This window comes from Musa acuminata, chromosome BXJ1-8, assembly GCF_036884655.1.
Source record: "Musa acuminata AAA Group cultivar baxijiao chromosome BXJ1-8, Cavendish_Baxijiao_AAA, whole genome shotgun sequence".
Lineage (NCBI taxonomy): Eukaryota > Viridiplantae > Streptophyta > Magnoliopsida > Zingiberales > Musaceae > Musa > Musa acuminata.
Window position 1 is genome coordinate 32,891,708 of NC_088334.1, and position 17,594 is coordinate 32,909,301.

Genomic DNA, 17,594 nt, shown 5'->3' on the forward strand with positions numbered 1-17,594 from the left:
TTTTTCTCTACTCAGATCTACATAGATTTTTTTTGTGTTTCTGACGTTTAAGTAGTATATTTTGATTTTTGAAAAATAGTAAAAACATCAAATGTTGAAATTCAAACTTGATGGTGATGATAATATATAAAACAAAGCTATATAATATATGATGAAATATGTCTGCTTCTAATAGGCATAATGATTGTGCAGGTTTAACTTCCATGGCCAAGTCAACGTGTTTAGCTTACCTACCATCTTAATACATGCAGGTATTAGATAGAAAATGATTCAGTAGGGGCATCGATCTAACGATGATATTCTTCAGACCTTGCAACAGTACACAAATTAACAAATAATTGGATATTACTACGTCTAAGTGCTGATGAATTCATAGACCTGAGCAAGTTCTCTTGAATCAAAGAGATGTGGGTGATCTGTAATGTGCATCTGACTTTTCACTGTGGAGATAAAACTGTCCCCTTTTTCTTTTTCCTTTTTTTTTTTTTAGGGAACAGTTGACCACTTACGAGAAGATTAGTCAATCTTCTTTTAGTAAAATGTGAGTGATGGAGACTGCAATAAGAATCGAATAAATTAGCATTATCAGATTAAATTAAATCTTAAATTGACAAACTAAAGTGAGTTAGGTTCATGTGTTTTAGATTAGTCAACTCTTATAAATCTATTTTGTTTAATTAACAATGAAACATCTATTTCTCAATCAGAATCTTGTAAAAAAAAAAAAAAGGGAGGGGGGGGGGGGGGGGGGGGGGGAGGGGGGGGGAGAGAACTGGTATGGAAGAGAAACCCACTATTATCCCTTAGCATTTATGATGACAACAAGCAATAAACTTATGAGCAGAATAATGTCTCTGGTAGTCTTTCTCGTAATTCCTCTAAGGTGGTGAGAGTTGACTCCATCCGGGTAGGAACAGAAATATCAAATCAACGTCAGACTCATCCCTCAAGAATTTTCGGATCCAACACATAAATGCCTCGAGTAAAGAACCTAAAGGTATATCCTGAAGTTTATTAAGGGCAAAATTTTAATTGTTTATTTTTTCTTAAATATATTTTTTTAGTTTTTAATAGATGAGATTATGCGTGTGGTTGCTTCCTTCATTCATGACGACCCTTCTTTTACAGCCGTAGCCCTACCATCATGAAGCACTTGTCTGATTAATAATATGTTTCGAATGATCTAAAGATAAGGAGGATAATAAGGAGGTAAGAGATGATAAAGATGAAGTTGAGGGAGAGTGACACTTGTAGTCACGAGCCTATGTGTGGGTGGGATCGAAGCGGGGGTCAAGCTACATTACTGCTTTACTTAGGTAATATAGAAAGATGATGAAGACTTAACGAAGGGGCAAGATGGTGAGGTGAGGATGTGGGCATCATGGACAATGGCAATGAGATAAAGTTATATACTCTCTACTTCCACCTCATCTCTCCCTTTAGACACCCTTGCCTTATCTCCTCTTGTGCTATTAGTGGTCACCTAGTCTCTCTCCTTCTTATCCTTTGTCCTCGGTGGAGGGGTGACACGAACGATAGCAGGGGAAGTAGTTAGCACTAAGGACGAAAGCTTCACAAGACGGGGCTAAGACTTTACACGAAGAGGCCTCATGGATAAAGGTATCAACCATGTGGAGGGACAAAGATGACAAAGCAGAGGAGTGAAGGTGGCGAGAAGAACAATGAGGGACCTCATAGTGGCGAAGGCGGCCCACAATGCAGTGGAGGTGATGAGATGACCATAGGACGGAGGAGCTAGATAGCGATGAGGGGTAGAGAAAGCCACGGTAGGGTGGTGACAAGGGACGGAGGTAATACTGTTAGAACGAGTCGGCACTAAGAGAGCAGGTGAATGAGTATAGTAGTAAAAATTATGTCAGTTTGAAAATCTTCGTACATTAAAACCGATTCCGACGAAAATTATTTCGTAAAAATCTTAACTTGAAACACATTCGTAAATGTATTGGAAGCAATAAGCAAGTAAAGTTTACAATAAAGATAAATTGCTCATAAGGCATTCATAGCCTTTGCGTTTAAAGAAAAATATTTCTTCTCCAAATCCGACCATTCGTTCATCGGTTTAGAGGGAAGTTGAAAACCATTTTCAACAATATTCCATAAATCCAAATTCATAGAAATTAAGAAAACTCTCATTCAAGTTTTCCAATAAGCGTAGTCCAATCCGTTAAACAACGGTGGACGAACAACCGATAAGCCCTCTTGAAAGCCATGAAGAGCCATTTCTCTCAAGTGTAAATCCGAAATGAGAAATACCGGGCTCTGATACCAAATGTTAGGATCAAAGAGCACTAAGAGGGGGGGGGGGGGTGAATTAGTGCAGCGGATAAAAACATCAACTTCGTCAAATCTCTCGTACGATAAAAATCGTTTTCGACATAAAACCGATTTCGGAAACTTAACTTGAAAGCATATGTAAATGTATTGAAGGCAATAAGCTATTGAAGGGGTTTGCAGTAAGGTAATAGCAGGAAATAAAATGTAAACCATAGAAGACGGGAGTTTATAGTGGTTCGGTCAATCGTGACCTACATCCACTCCTTCGATTATTCTTTCGTCGAGGCCACCGGCATCCACTAACGATCTTTCTTTACTAGGCGAAGATCAACCTCCTTCTTACACCCCTCTTCTCCTTTTACCGGGTTTAGGAGACCACCCTTACAAGCACTCACTCTCCTCTCTAAACAGAATTCTAACACTTAGAATTCAGAGGAGGGAAATTCTAGAGATTACAGCAACGTTTTCTCTCTTTTAATCTCTTTGTGCTTGTATAAATTAACCAGGGATGAGAAGGGTATTTATAGGCCCCAAACCAGTTTGAATTTGGAGCTCAAAATTATCATCTCCCGGAATTCCGGGGTCTAGCGGTTGCACCGCCTGACAGGGGCGGTTGCACCGCTTGGCATTGCTCGGAGATCGAGCTTAGGCAGTTCCACCGCTTGTCAGGGGCAGTTGCACCGCCCAGTCTCGCTCGGAGACTGAGCCCAAGCGATGCCATCGCTTGACTGGGAAATCTGGGTCCGAATGGGCTGATCCATTCGACCCAATTTGAGTCTGTCAAGGGCCCAATTGCCCCAAGATTAAGTTAAAGGGATCACCTCCCATTTCTAACTTAATCATCGTGCTAACTATGATATTTCTTAAGACATTTACTACAACTTGCTCTGGAGCATCACTCGCTTCTTCCGGCGAGCTTCCAACGAACTTCCATCGATCATCCGATGAACCCTCGGTGATGCTCCTGTGGACTTCCGGCAAACTCCTGGACTTGCGACGATCCACTTGGCGAGTTTCAATAAGCTTATTTTGGCAAGCTCTTGGACTTCTCAGATTTGTTCCCGCAGAACCTCCGATGACCATCCGGACTTCCGTCGAACTCTCGAACTCCCAACGTTAACATAGTCTGGACTCCGGCGCAACTCCTGCTGCATGTCTTACTTTCATCGTAGTTAATCCTGCACATGTAAAACAAAACTTTGATCGAGACAATTAATCCTAAGCAATTAACCAAGTTGTTCGGTATGTCATTGGTCCCTCGACGCTTCGTCCGATTCTTCGGCTCATCGTCCTCTCGTACGGTCTATTGCCCAATTAGTCAGTTGACTCCGCAACTCCGATATCCTTGGCGCAATACCCGCTCTTCTTAGCCCGATGCCCGAGTCCACGGCCCGAAGCCTTCTATCGATACGTCGACTGATCCACCGGCCCGACGTACAATTTTCTGACATGCTCCTCCGGCACAACATGATTTTTCCTGCTTTAATTGTTTCATCCTGATCGAAGCATCATGCGTCTTTCAAAACGCAGATTAAATCATAAACATATATCAAGTGGTTATCATCAAAATATGAGATTCAACACCTTTGACATTTACGACATTTACAATAACACACACCAACTCATAATTTTAGATAACATTGCAAGCAAATTTCTTTAAAAAATAATATATTATTAAATAATAAAAAAATATCATAATCTTCAAGCAATTGAACTTATCAATCCAAAATTAACATGAGTGTGAGTGACGAGTTAATCTGAAAATTTTATATAATAATAATATGAGCTATAAATTAAATTTAAGAGAAATATGTATATTATTTTTTAGAAAATAATGATGGTGCAATCTCGTGGGAAATTAAGCCATTATCCACATATTATATGTGCTTTTTCTTGTTTGTTGTCTTGCAAAACACTGGGTCAGCACATTGGACTTATAATGGCTTGGGACCTTCAGCAGATTCAAGAGTATTTTCTCTCCCCTTAGCTTTCTGTAAAGTTGCAGGAAAAGCTGATTGAGGCTGGACCAGATTACTTATAGAATTTGCTCTGAAGAGGCAACTACATGGCGTCTTTTTCCTTCCATGAGGAGCCAATTAATTGATCAGTGACGATTACAGGCAAACCTTTGTGAAAGATGGTAGAGAATCTATAGCTTTTTTTAACATTGGATCAGAGCCAAATAAGCTGATATAGAAAGCTTTCTAGCACATGTGAAGCGAGGACTGACCTGCTTTCATTTATACAGTATGATGATAGCATCACCAAGGAATTGATTGATGATGCTTCTGAGACCGAGCAGCAGAACGCCAGAGAGCCGGTAGCGATCTGCAGCAGGATCAGAGCATGAGCATGGCCTCTACCCAGTCCACGGCCTCCAAGGACACGCATCACTACCCGCACTTCGACGAGCTCCGGTGGGTGATCCAGATCCGCCACACGCTGGAGGAGGAGCACGACGACGACGTGGGCATCCCCGTGTCGGTGTTCAACGTCCCCAGATGCTTGCAGGTGACCAAGCCCGAGGCGTACGTCCCCCAGTTGATCGCCGTGGGGCCGTACCACCACTGGCACCCGGAGCTGTACGAGATGGAGCGCTACAAGCTCGCCGCCGCGAGGAGGACGCAGAAGCAATTCCATACCATCAAGCTGCAGCACCTCATCGAGCAATTCACCAAGCTCGTGTTGGGCTGATGGCCCATATTCAACCCATGTGGGTTTTATCAGCTCACAGCCCACACCCCCTCTTAACCTAACCCTAATTAAGATTAGGGAGATGTGATGACTGCGTTTTAGAGGCAGATTAAAGCTATAAAAAGGCAGCAACGAGACAGATCTTGGCAGCCACGAGATTCCAAAGAGAAGAAGGAGAACAAGGCAGAAAAGGAAGAGAAAGAAAGGGAAGAAGACAAGGACAAAGCAGAGAGACTGTTCTCAATCATCTAGTAGTGTTCTCATCTCATGTTAGATCAAATCTATAGTAGGCTCTTGCTGTGATTACTTGGGAGGTTTTAGATATTGTGGGTAGTGACGTGATCCTTGTATCCCAGTTATTCTCTTGTGGTTGTTGCTAGGGTTTTGGGCAAGAGATTGAGATTTGTACATTCATTATTCTCATAGTGGATTATCTCTAGTTTGCCCCGTGGTTTTTACCCTTCACATTGAAGGGGTTTTCCACGTATATCTTGGTGTTCTATTTGATTGTGTTTCCATTTTATTCTGCTGCGTATTTTGGTCTTCTAGTATTTGTTCCTATACAAAGGTTATTCCTGTTTATATCCCCATCAATTGGTATCAGAGCGGGGTTTTGGTGATTTAATTTTTGTATTTGAACATGGAGGCCAGTAATATTTCTCGCATGATTAGTTTGAATGGAAATAATTGGATGATATGGAAACCAAGAATGGAAGATCTCTTGTATTGCAAAGATTTGTATGGACCTTTACAAGGGGATAGTGCAAAACCTACAACTATGACAGATGATGAGTGGAAGAGGTTAGATCGAAAAACAATTGGGTTTATTAGACAATGGCTTGATGATAGTGTCTTTCACCATGTTTCTACTGAAATTTCTGCATATTCTCTTTGGAAAAAATTGGAAAGTCTCTATGAAAGAAAAACAGCTGGCAACAAAGCTTTTTTGATCAGAAAACTTGTGAACCTAAAATATAGAGAGGGTGCTTCTATTGCTGAGCATTTGAATGAAATGCAGAGTATTACTAACCAGTTATCTTCTATGAAAATGTCTCTTGATGATGAGTTGCAGGCATTGTTACTTCTCAGTTCATTACCAGAAAGTTGGGAGACACTAGTGGTTTCCCTTAGTAATTCTGCACCAGATGGTATTGTCACTATGAGTCAAGTAACAAGTAGTTTGTTGAATGAGGAGTTGAGAAGAAAGAGTTCAGCAACATCTCAGAATGATTCACAGGCACTTATCTCAGAGAATAGAGGAAGGTCAAAGTCTAGAAGCAGTTCACGTATGGGTAGGAGCAAGTCAAGATCAAGAAAAGATATTGTTTGCTATAACTGTGGTGAGAAAGGACATTACAAGAACCAATGTAAGCAACCTAAGAAGAACAAGAAAAAGGGAAAATAAGTGGAGTCTACAGAGTCAAAGGATAATACTACAGCTATAGTGCAGGGTGGTGATTATTTGATTTTGTCTCCTTCTGATGATATTTTTTCTTGTGTGTGTCAGGATCTTGAGTGGGTGATTGACACAGGTGCTTCTTATCATGCTACACCTCGGAGAGAGTTTTTTGCTACATACAGGTCTGGAAACTTTGGTGTTGTCAAGATGGGCAACTATGGCACAGCAGACATCATTGGCATGGGTGATATCCATTTAAAGACCAACCTTGGCTGCAAGTTGGTACTTAAGGATGTGAGGCATGTGGTTGACTTGAGGTTGAATTTAATTTCAGTTGGAAGACTAGATGATGAAGAATATGAAAGCAGATTTCACAAAGGGCAATGGAAGCTCAGTAAGGGTTCTCTTGTTATAGCTAGTGGAAAGAAATGTCATACTTTGTACAGGTTACAAGCTAAAGCTTATGGTGAGCAGTTAAATGCTACAGAGAAAGACTTCAGTATGGAGTTGTGGCATAGGCGATTGGGACACATGAGCGAGAAGGGGCTGCAAGCTCTTTCCAAAAGAGAGGTATTACCAGATCTCAGAGGTATACATCTGAACCCTTGTATTGATTGTTTGGCTGGTAAACAACATAGAGTTTCATTTGCTAGTACTGCTTTGTCTAGAAAAATGCATGCCTTAGACCGTGTTTATACAGATGTATGTGGTCCTTTGAGGACAAAAACTCCTAGTGGATCTATTGATGTTCTTGGTATAAGTTGTGCACTTTATTTTGTCACTTTAATAGATGATTTTTCCAAGAAAGTTTGGGCTTATGCTTTGAAGACCAAAGATCAGGTTATTAATGTCTTCAAAGAGTTTCATGCTAGGGTTGAAAGGGAGACAGAAAGGAAATTGAAATGCATAAGATCAGATAATGGTGGTGAGTATACAGGATTGTTTAATGACTATTGCAGGTCACATGGGATCCAACATGAGATGACAGTTCCTAGTACACCTCAGCATAATGCAATTGCAGAGAGGATGAACCGCACCATCATGGAAAAGATCAGATGTATGCTTTCACAGGCCAAGCTACCCAAAAGGTTTTGGGATGAGGCTTTGAGGACTGCAGTTGATGTGATCAACTTATCACCATGTACAGCCCTAGATGGTGATGTTGCAGAGCATGTGTGGTCAGGGAAAGATGTTTCCTACAGGCATTTGAGAGTGTTTGGTTGTCGCGCATTTGCACATATTCCAAACAATGAGAGGTCCAAGCTGGATGGTAAGTCTAAAGAATGTATTTTTCTTGGTTACTCACATGATCAGTTTGGTTACAGGCTTTGGGATCCAGAAAAGCAGAAGGTGTTCAGGAGCAGAGATGTGGTCTTCTTTGAGGATCAAACCTTTGAAGATTTGAAGAAGAAGGCACCAGCCAAGACTTCTGCAGAAGGATTAGCAGATTGTGACCCAGTTATTCCTCCAGTATATCAGGGTGATGGGGGAGATATGCAGGAAGATAATGTAGAGCCTGATGTTGATCTACCTGTAGGACATGTTGAGCAAGAAGAAGTAGGAGAGCAAGTTCCCGCAGAACCTCAGTTGAGAAGATCTTCTAGACAATGTCAACCTTCCAGAAGATATTCTACAGATGAGTATGTGATGCTTACTGATGCAGGTGAACCAGAGAGTTACCAGGAAGCAATTGAGAGTGAGCAGAAAGAGAAGTGGTTAGTTGCTATGCAGGAAGAGATGGATGCTCTTCAGAAGAACCACACTTATGATTTGGTGCTGCTACCAAATGGAATGAAGGCCTTGAAGAACAAGTGGGTTTTTAGGTTGAAGACTCAAGAATATTGTTCTCAACCAAAGTACAAAGCTAGATTGGTAGGCTTTGGTCAAAAGAAAGGTATTGACTTTGAAGAGATATTTTCTCCTGTTGTTAAAATGTCTTCTATTCGTGTTGCTCTTGGTATTGCTGCTGGCCAGGACTTGGAGGTTGAGCAGTTAGATGTGAAGACAGCTTTCTGTTAGAACCCTTGCAGATTCTAAACTTGGGGTTGATCTCTTTAGGGGATCGGCCTCCTTGGAACTCTATAGGGGTTCCTCCCTCCAAGTTGCTGCTCAAAGGCTGCAGAAAAGATTCATCTATTGCTTATCAAAAGAGAAGGAATACATGGCTATTTATAGGGCTTCTAAACCCTAACTCCTAATAGGACTCCTACTTAAGACTCTTACTTCTAACCAACTCCTAATAGGACTCCTACTCAAGACTCCTATTCCCTTACAACTCCTAATTCCTCTCTAAGAAAAAACCTCCTACATGAATGCCCCTCACAATTAGGACTCTCCTAGCTAGAGTCCTAACAGAATGTCCCTCTCAATTAGGACTCTCCTAGCTAGAGTCCTAACATTTTTACATGAATGTCCCTCTCAATTAGGACTCTCCAAGCTAGAGTCCTAACAGACCCGCCCTCTTCAAATCACCCTTGTCCTCGAGGCTGATGATTCATGAATTCTGGAAATTTGATCTTCAAGTCGTCATAGTTCTCCCAAGTGGCATCTTCTTTTGGTAGGTTCGCCCACTGTATTAGCACTTTATTAGTGGGTCGTCGTCGTCGAGTCACGATCCGTCGATCAATAATGGCACTTGGCTGGGTCTGGAGTTCTCTTTGGGTAGTCATATTTGGTGGGTGGCTTTGGGTTGTCTCCAAGCACTTGTTTAAAACTTCCGGTTGGCTGTTGGTTTGTGGGTGATATGTCGTACTCCTTTTCAATTTAGTACCCTGCATATAGAATAACTTTGTCCAAAATCTGCTATTGAAGATGCAAGTAGAATTTGTCACAAGCACAATGCGTCCCTTATAGTGTAATTCTTTTGAGTCCCAATTGTAATGAGCCATGGGGCTTGGTGCTTCCTCCAATTTTTTTATAATCTTACTAGTATCTGAATCTTCCTGCCATTCCATCTTAATATCCTCAAGGAAGTCGTTGGTCAGAAGTGAAACGGTCGAAACTTCAACTTGCTCGGGTAGTTGCGAAAGCGCATCTGCAAGAACATTCTCTTTCCCCTTTTTGTAAGTTATTTCAAAATCAAATCCAAGAAGTTTTGTTACCCATTTTTGCTGCTCGGGGGAAGATATCTTTTGCTCCAAGAGATATTTTAGGCTTTTATTGTCGGTCTTGATTTGAAAGTATCGCCTGATCAAGTACAATCTCCACCTCGTTGCTGCGCGCACAATGGCGAGCATCTCCTTATCATATGTTGACATATTTTGATTGGAGGGAGATAATGCCTTGCTAGTGTATACGAGTGGTCGACCATCTTGCATGAGAATGGCTCCAATTCTGACTCCAGATGCGTCAGCCTCAATAATGAAGGGTCGGTTAAAATATGGTAGTGTTAGCACCGGCGTCGTCGTCATGGCTGCCTTAAGTTTGTCGAAGGCAGCGGAGGCTCTGTCAGACCATTGGAAGACATCTTTTACTAGTAAGGAAGTAAGTGGTGCACTGATCTTTCCATAGTTTTTCACGAACTTGCGGTAGTAGCCTGTTAAACCCAGAAAGCCATGTAGCAATTTTATGTTTCTCGAGGTCGGCCAGTTTTGCATTGCTCCAATTTTGAAGAGGTCCACTGCCACACCTTCCTCTGATATGATATGCCCAAGATATTCCACCTTTTGTTGAAGAAAGCAAAAATTCGTGGTTGTTGTGTGTTCAAAAGGTGGTTTTTCGTATGTCTTCTTCGCATGCTCGTATTTGATGATACCCGGATCAAAGGTCCAGCTTTGTAAAGATTTGTGCTCCCTTTCATCTAGCAATTCATCTACTATTGGAATAAAGTATTTGTCCTTGATGATTATGCCATTGAGAGCTCGGTAATCAACACATATTCGCCTTGTTCCGTCCTTCTTGCGTACAAGTAGCACCGGCGAAGAGTAGAGGTTGCAACTTAGCCGAATAACTCCTGTTTCGAGCATCTCTTTTATAATCCTTTCTATTTCATCCTTCTGGAGATGTGGATACTGATATGGCTGAGCATTTGCTGAAGATTTGCCTGGAAGAATCATCATACAATGATCATGCCGACAGGTAAGAGGTAGGTTGCGCGGTTCGTCAAATATATTTGAAAATTCAGCAAGCAAAGGAAGTAGATTTGGATCTTCAAATTATGTTGGCTCTCCCTTAGTTTGCTGCTCAAGTTGTACCAAAAAGCCGCTGCATGCTTTATGCAAAACATTCTCCATTTGTTGTGTGCAAATCGTTGTTATGTCGCCCCCACGTTTCCCATGCAATGTCACCTGTTTCTCCTTACTGTAAAATTTCATAATTAGTTTCATAAAATTCCAAGAAATATCACCTAATGTCATCAACCATTTAATTCTGAGCATGGCCTCATGATTGTTAAGAGGGAGAAGGAAGAAATATGCAATTATCTCTTGGTCCTGCAGCAATAGTTTCTCCTGCAAGCGCCTATGATCACAATTCAAAATCCGTCCGTCGGTGACCTTAACATCAAACCTGCAGCGATTCTCGATAGGTAATGATATCCGAACAGCAAGCTTACTATTTAGGAAGTTAGTAGTACTGCCCGTGTCGATGAGAACAGTGATTGGTTGTTGTTTGAGAAGGCCTCCAATTTTCATCGTTTGTGGGTTTGAGTAGCTAGCTAGTGTATGTACCGTAACTTCGGTCGGTTGTGGCTCTTCTTCTGCATCTTCTTCTTCATGTTCAAGGCTCTCTTTTGGATGTTCAATGACCTCTTCTTCTATCGGTTCAATCATAAGAAGTCCCCCTTTACTACAGCGATGCTCACGGCTCCACGGCTCGTCACAATGCCAACATAACCCCTTCGCATATCGCTCCCGAAGCTCTTCTCCTGTTAACCTCTTTGGTGCAGGGACTTGGTCAATGGTAGGGAGGGCTGAGGGCTTCAATATTACTGGTTGAGGAGCGACCCTAGTCCTCCGAGCTTCATGGTTCAATTGCTCCTCTTGATGTCGTGCGAAAGAGATAGCTGCCATAAGCGTGTACGGTTGTCGCGCTTTAACTTCTCCTCGGATCTCCGGCTTCAAGCCCTCAATGAATGTCCTCAATAGCTGTTTTTAAGACCAATCATGATTTTGATTAGATAACCTTTCAAACCTGGTTTGGTACTCCTGAATGGTGGAGGTTTGTCGGATCTTTGCCAGTTGTTCGTCAATATTCTCGTAATCGGTTGGTCTAAAGCGGATCAGCAATCCTTCTTTGAATTGTCGCCATGAAAGGACTCCATAAGTATGTTCAAACCAGTCAAACCATTGTATAGCATCCCCTTCAAGATGTATAGCTGCAATTTTCACCATAGATGCATCTGCGATTTTGTGGTATCGAAAATATCGCTCCGCGCGTGAGATCCAACCAATCGGGTCTCCTTCTTCCCATCTAGGGAAGTCCACTCTCATGCATGGATAGTTGGGGTCGGTCATAGAGCCTCCCCTCTCTTGGAAGTCATATCTTTGGGCTTGGTGTGATTGGGCAAAGCTCTCTCCTTGATATGATTTCTTCGGGCTTAGTCGGCGGCCCAATATGAGTTCGGTAAAGAGCGTCCGAATCTTATCCTCCATTCGCACCTCCAAGGCTTCGAATTTAGCATTGATTGCCTCCTTAGATGCCATAGTATATGGCCCCAAATCAATGATGTTAAGATCTCTCTTTTGCTGTTGGGTTAAAGGCATGTATAGGTTGAGAGAAGTGATAGTCGAAAGTGTTGGTGGATTGGTGGATGTAGGCTGCGGTTTAGGCTTGTTTTGTGGCTGTTTTGGGTGCAGTTTGAGGGTGTGGTTTGGTAGAGTTTTAGGGCTGTGGATGAAAGTTTTGGATCTATGAGAGATGGTAGCAAAGGTTTGACAGAAATCCGTGGAAGTTGCAGCAAGTATGTGCTGTCTTGTAAGAGTAGAATTATCGTCGAAGAAACAACGGTTTCTCGACGTAATTTTCACCAAAAACTTGAGAGAATTGAGGAGGGAATTGATAGCAAAATCATAGTTTATATGACAGCAAGGATATCTAATTTAATCAATAAAATTTCGGCAGTATAACAGCAAGGAAATTGGTGCAAGTTGCAATTGCAGAATTGTCGTCGAAAAATTTCAGCGGGATACGATGAAAGTTTGCAGCAACATAAAATCATTTTTAGAGATGAATTTCTTAATAGATCAATCTTAGATGGAAGCCAAGATGATCTATGAAGTGTATAAGAAATTTCATTCAAAAAAGATTGCAAATAGATGGGTTAAGGCAACGATATGCAGCTGAAATTTTCTGTAGCATAGATTTTCAAGTGCAGCAGATTGGACATAAAAGATCAGTAGTTTATATTGAGAATTTTTCAATGAAACCAAAGGGAAATCTACTATTAGGAAGTGTCAAAGATGTCATAAAAATTTCATAGAAATTTGGATAGAAAAAGCACAGTAGCAAGATCAAACAAATGGTGCTATGTGGCTTGAATTCTGCAATTCAAGTGCAGCAGATTGGACATAAAAGATCAGTAGTTTATATTGAGAATTTTTTTATGAAACCAAAGGGAAATCCACTGTTAGGAAGTGTCAAAGATGTCATAAAAATTTCGTAGAAATTTGGATAGAAAAAGCACAGTAGCAAGATCAAACAGATGGTGCTATGCGGCTGGAATTCTGCAATGTATCTTTCATCGTAGAGATGAAAACTTTGTGACGAAAAGTTTATGCAGCAATATAGGAACGATTTTTTTTTTTTTGATTTTTGAATAAGGATAACTAAATTGCAGCAGCAGTAAGGTAGGAAACCAGAACCTGTTGCAATTCACGGGGAGATCAAAGGATGATCCGCGGTGGTGGAGATGATGGCGAAATTCGGTGACGATCTTTTAAGCAATTGTGGGAATTGCTTTGGATGGTTGTGGAGGGTTGATGGATGGCTGTGGAAGGGCAGCGAGACGCCAAGAACGCTGCTCTGATACCAGGTGTTAGAACCCTTGCAGATTCTAAACTTGGGGTTGATCTCTTTAGGGGATCGGCCTCCTTGGAACTCTATAGGGGTTCCTCCCTCCAAGTTGCTGCTCAAAGGCTGCAGAAAAGATTCATCTATTGCTTATCAAAAGAGAAGGAATACATGGCTATTTATAGGGCTTCTAAACCCTAACTCCTAATAGGACTCCTACTTAAGACTCTTACTTCTAACCAACTCCTAATAGGACTCCTACTCAAGACTCCTATTCCCTTACAACTCCTAATTCCTCTCTAAGAAAAAACCTCCTACATGAATGCCCCTCACGATTAGGACTCTCCTAGCTAGAGTCCTAACAAAATGTCCCTCTCAATTAGGACTCTCCTAGCTAGAGTCCTAACATTTTTACATGAATGTCCCTCTCAATTAGGACTCTCCAAACTAGAGTCCTAACACTTTCCTTCATGGTGATTTGGAGGAGGAAATTTATATGGAGCAACCAGAAGGCTTCAAAGTCAAAGGTAAAGATAATTTTGTCTGCAAGTTGAAGAAGAGCTTGTATGGGCTAAAGCAAGCTCCAAGACAGTGGTACAGAAAGTTTGATTCATTTATGACAGAAAATGGATACAAAAGAACGGCTTCAGATCATTGTGTGTACATCAAATGGTTTGGTGAGGATTTTATTATTCTCTTACTTTATGTTGATGACATGCTTATTCTTGGAAAAGATATGTCTAAAATTGACAGGTTGAAGAAGGAACTGAGTGAGTCTTTTGCAATGAAAGACATGGGGCCAGCAAAGCAAATACTAGGCATGCAAATTTCCCGTGATAGGAAAAACAAGAAGATTTGGTTGTCACAGGAGAAATACATCGAGAAGGTATTGGAAAGATTTAGTATGAGCAATGCTAAGCCAGTTGATTCTCCTCTTGCAGGTCACTTCAAGTTGTGCTCAGAACAGAGTCCGTCAAGTGATGAGGAGAAGGAGAAAATGCAAAAGGTTCCTTATGCTTCAGCAGTTGGAAGTTTAATGTATGCAATGGTATGTACGAGGCTAGACATCGCATATGCAGTGGGTGTTAGTAGCAGATTTCTTGCAAATCTAGGCAAAGAGCACTGGGCAGCAGTGAAGTAGATTTTTAGATATCTCAAAGGGAGCTCTAAGGTTTGTTTAAGCTTTGGAGGTCGACCACCTGTGTTAACAGGTTACACAGATACAGATATGGCAAGAGATATAGATACGAGGAAGTATACTTCAGGTTATGTACTTACTTTTGCAGGGGGAGCTGTGTCATGGCAATCCAAGTTGCAAAGGTGTATTGCTCTCTCTACCACAGAAGCAGAATATATTGCTGCTACAGAGGTATGCAAAGAAATGTTATGGATGAAAGAATTCTTACAAGAATTGGGGCTGAAACAGGAAAATTATGTGGTGCATTGTGACAGCCAAAGTGCCATCCATTTGTGTAAGAACCCAATGTTTCATTCCAAGTCAAAGCATATAGATGTCAGATACCACTGGATTCGAAATGTATTTGAAGAGAAACAGTTGCAGCTTCAGAAAATTCATACAGATGACAACGGAGCAGACATGTTGACGAAGACCTTACCAAAAGAAAGACAGGAGATATGCCAACGGTTGGTCGGCATGACTTTACATTGAGAAGTCATGGGACAGCCTCCCTTATGGGCTGAAGGGGGAGGTTGTTGGGCTGATGGCCCATATTCAGCCCATGTGGGCTTTATCAGCCCACAGCCCACACCCCCTCTTAACCTAACCCTAATTAAGATTAGGGAGGTATGGTGGCTGCGTTTTAGAGGCAGATTAAAGCTATAAAAAGGCAGCAACGAGGCAGATCTTGGCAGCCATGAGATTCCAAAGAGAAGAAGGAGAACAAGGCAGAAAAGGAAGAGAAAGAAAGGGAAGAAGACAAGGATAACGCAGAGAGACTGTTCTCAATCATCTAGCAGTGTTCTCATCTCAGGTTAGATCAAATCTACAGTAGGCTCTTGCTGTGATTACTTGGGAGGTTTTAGATATTGTGGGCAGTGACGTGATCCTTGTATCCCAGTTATTCTCTTGTGGTTGTTGCTAGGGTTTTGGGCAAGAGATTGAGATTTGTACATTCATTATTCTCATAGTGGATTATCTCTAGTTTGCCCCGTGGTTTTTACCCTTCACATTGAAGGGGTTTTCCACGTATATCTTGGTGTTCTGTTTGATTGTGTTTCCATTTTATATCCCCATCAACTCGAGCATAAGATCCGTGCCCATTACCACAGGTCCCCAGTCTTCCCTCTTGTGCCGGCGATGCTAACTCGGATATATCAGACTGAACGAGTCTTGTTTACAGGTACCTTGATTTCAATGGAAATACGTTGGCGTGGTTGATGGCGGTGGATGTGTCGTTCTTGCTTGAATTCCTGCAAGTTTATGCTATCCAAGAAGAAGAAGGAAAAGGTAAGGTGCTCACAAGGTTGTCTTCTCGGATGTCCCACTTGGTGGATTACACGGGGAGGAAGTCGGCGCACAACGTGATATTGAGAGATATAATGATGCTGGAGAACCAAATCCCACTCTTCCTGCTGCGCAAGATCCTGGAGCTGCAATGCTCCTCGATAGAAGTCGCTGACGGCACGCTGACCAAGATGCTCACCGGCTTGCTCAAGGAGATCTCCCCTTTCAAGCTGATGGAGAACTTCCCCTGCATCGACGTCGCGCAGCACGCCCACTTGTTGGAGCTACTCTACAATGTCGTCGTCCCTAAAGCCGACGACGACGGCGACGACAACGAGATCGAGGAGCAGAACGACGAGGCAGCGGCGAAGGAGCAGACGTACGGGAATTCCGGCTACGTCAGGCAGCTTCTCGATGCGGTCTCGAAGATCGGATCGAGTCTCAACGGAGCTCCAATCCGCTTCATCAAGAGCGTCATCGTGTCGAGGCTCGTCAAGTTCGTGGTGCAGGTTCCTAGGAAGATCCTCACCAGCCTCCCGGGCTTCTCAATCGCGAAACAGCCGGACGAGTACTTCTTCTCCTTCCAGGGAGAAGAAAGCTCCCGGGCCCAAGAGCCAAGTTCCACCAACAGCATACACAAACCACCACCGGTGGAAGAGATCATGATTCCTTCGGTGACAGAGCTGATCGACGCCGGCGTAAAGTTCTTGCCGACTCATGGCGACCTGACAACGATCGCGTTCGATGTGAAGACAGTGACGTTCTACCTCCCCACCGTCAGCTTGGACGTGAACACCGAAGTCATTCTGAGGAACCTGGTGGCGTACGAAGCTTCTGCTGCAACGGGGCCGCTGGTGTTCACCAGGTACACCGAGCTGATGAACGGCATCATCGACACCGACGAAGACGTGAAGCTGCTGAGGGAAAGAGGGGTGGTGCTGAACCGGATGAAGAGCGATGGACAAGTGGCGAAGCTTTGGAACGGGATGAGCAGATCGGTGAGGCTGACGAGGGTGGCGTTCTTGGACAAAGTTATTGAGGACGTGAACAAGTACCACAATAGCAGGTGGAGGGTGAAGTTGTGGAGGTTCATGAAGAAGTATGTGTTCAGTTCATGGCAGGTTCTGACCTTTGTGGCTGCCATGCTGCTGCTGATTCTCACAGGTCTGCAAGCATTTTGCTCGGTGTATACTTGTTCTCGCTGGTTTGGCGACGTGAATGTGCAGAAACAATAAGTACTCATCCAGTTCAGGTATCACCAAAGACGAAGTTTGATGATGAAAAGATCGTGGATCGTATTAGGATTGCGTGTCCCTTACCACTAAATTTATGTAATTTGGATTGTTGGCCATTAGGTTTGTACTTGTGTCATGTTGGTGGTACTGAAGGAAAGATTTTAGATTCTTGGAGGAGAAGAAAATGATTACTGTTGATGTACTTGATGTTGTGGCCTTGTGTGACAGTTCAATTTATTTGCATGATAATGTAGTTTGGAGATCACTTGGGAGTGCGCCTTTCGTATGATAATGAGCATCCTGTTGCCAAACATGAGTGGTTGAATATTCTCACATGGCTGTAACCAGTAAGTACTCTGTTATTATCATCCATAAGTGATATCTCACGGCCTCAAAGTTGTTGAATATTCTTCGTTAATGCTTTCAACAGTTAGCCGCTCGAAACATCAGTGCAATATTAAAATGTTTATGACACTATAAGCAGAAGTGATTGAATAGTGCAAAATGTAAAATTAGGAATATATTACGTAAGAAATGATTTTTATTTATTAAGGTGACG

The 17,594-nt window shown here is 42.3% G+C and overlaps 1 protein-coding gene across 1 annotated transcript; it reads left to right on the forward strand.

The window, feature by feature from the left end:
* Positions 1-4,551: 4,551 nt before the first annotated feature.
* On the forward strand, positions 4,552-17,201 carry LOC135589063 (putative UPF0481 protein At3g02645). Its single transcript, XM_065081368.1, has 4 exons — positions 4,552-4,977; positions 9,358-9,360; positions 15,600-15,625; positions 15,697-17,201. Exons 1-4 carry the CDS (start codon positions 4,642-4,644, stop codon positions 17,033-17,035), a joined length of 1,704 nt encoding a protein of 567 aa, XP_064937440.1. The 5' UTR covers positions 4,552-4,641; the 3' UTR covers positions 17,036-17,201.
* Positions 17,202-17,594: the final 393 nt, after the last annotated feature.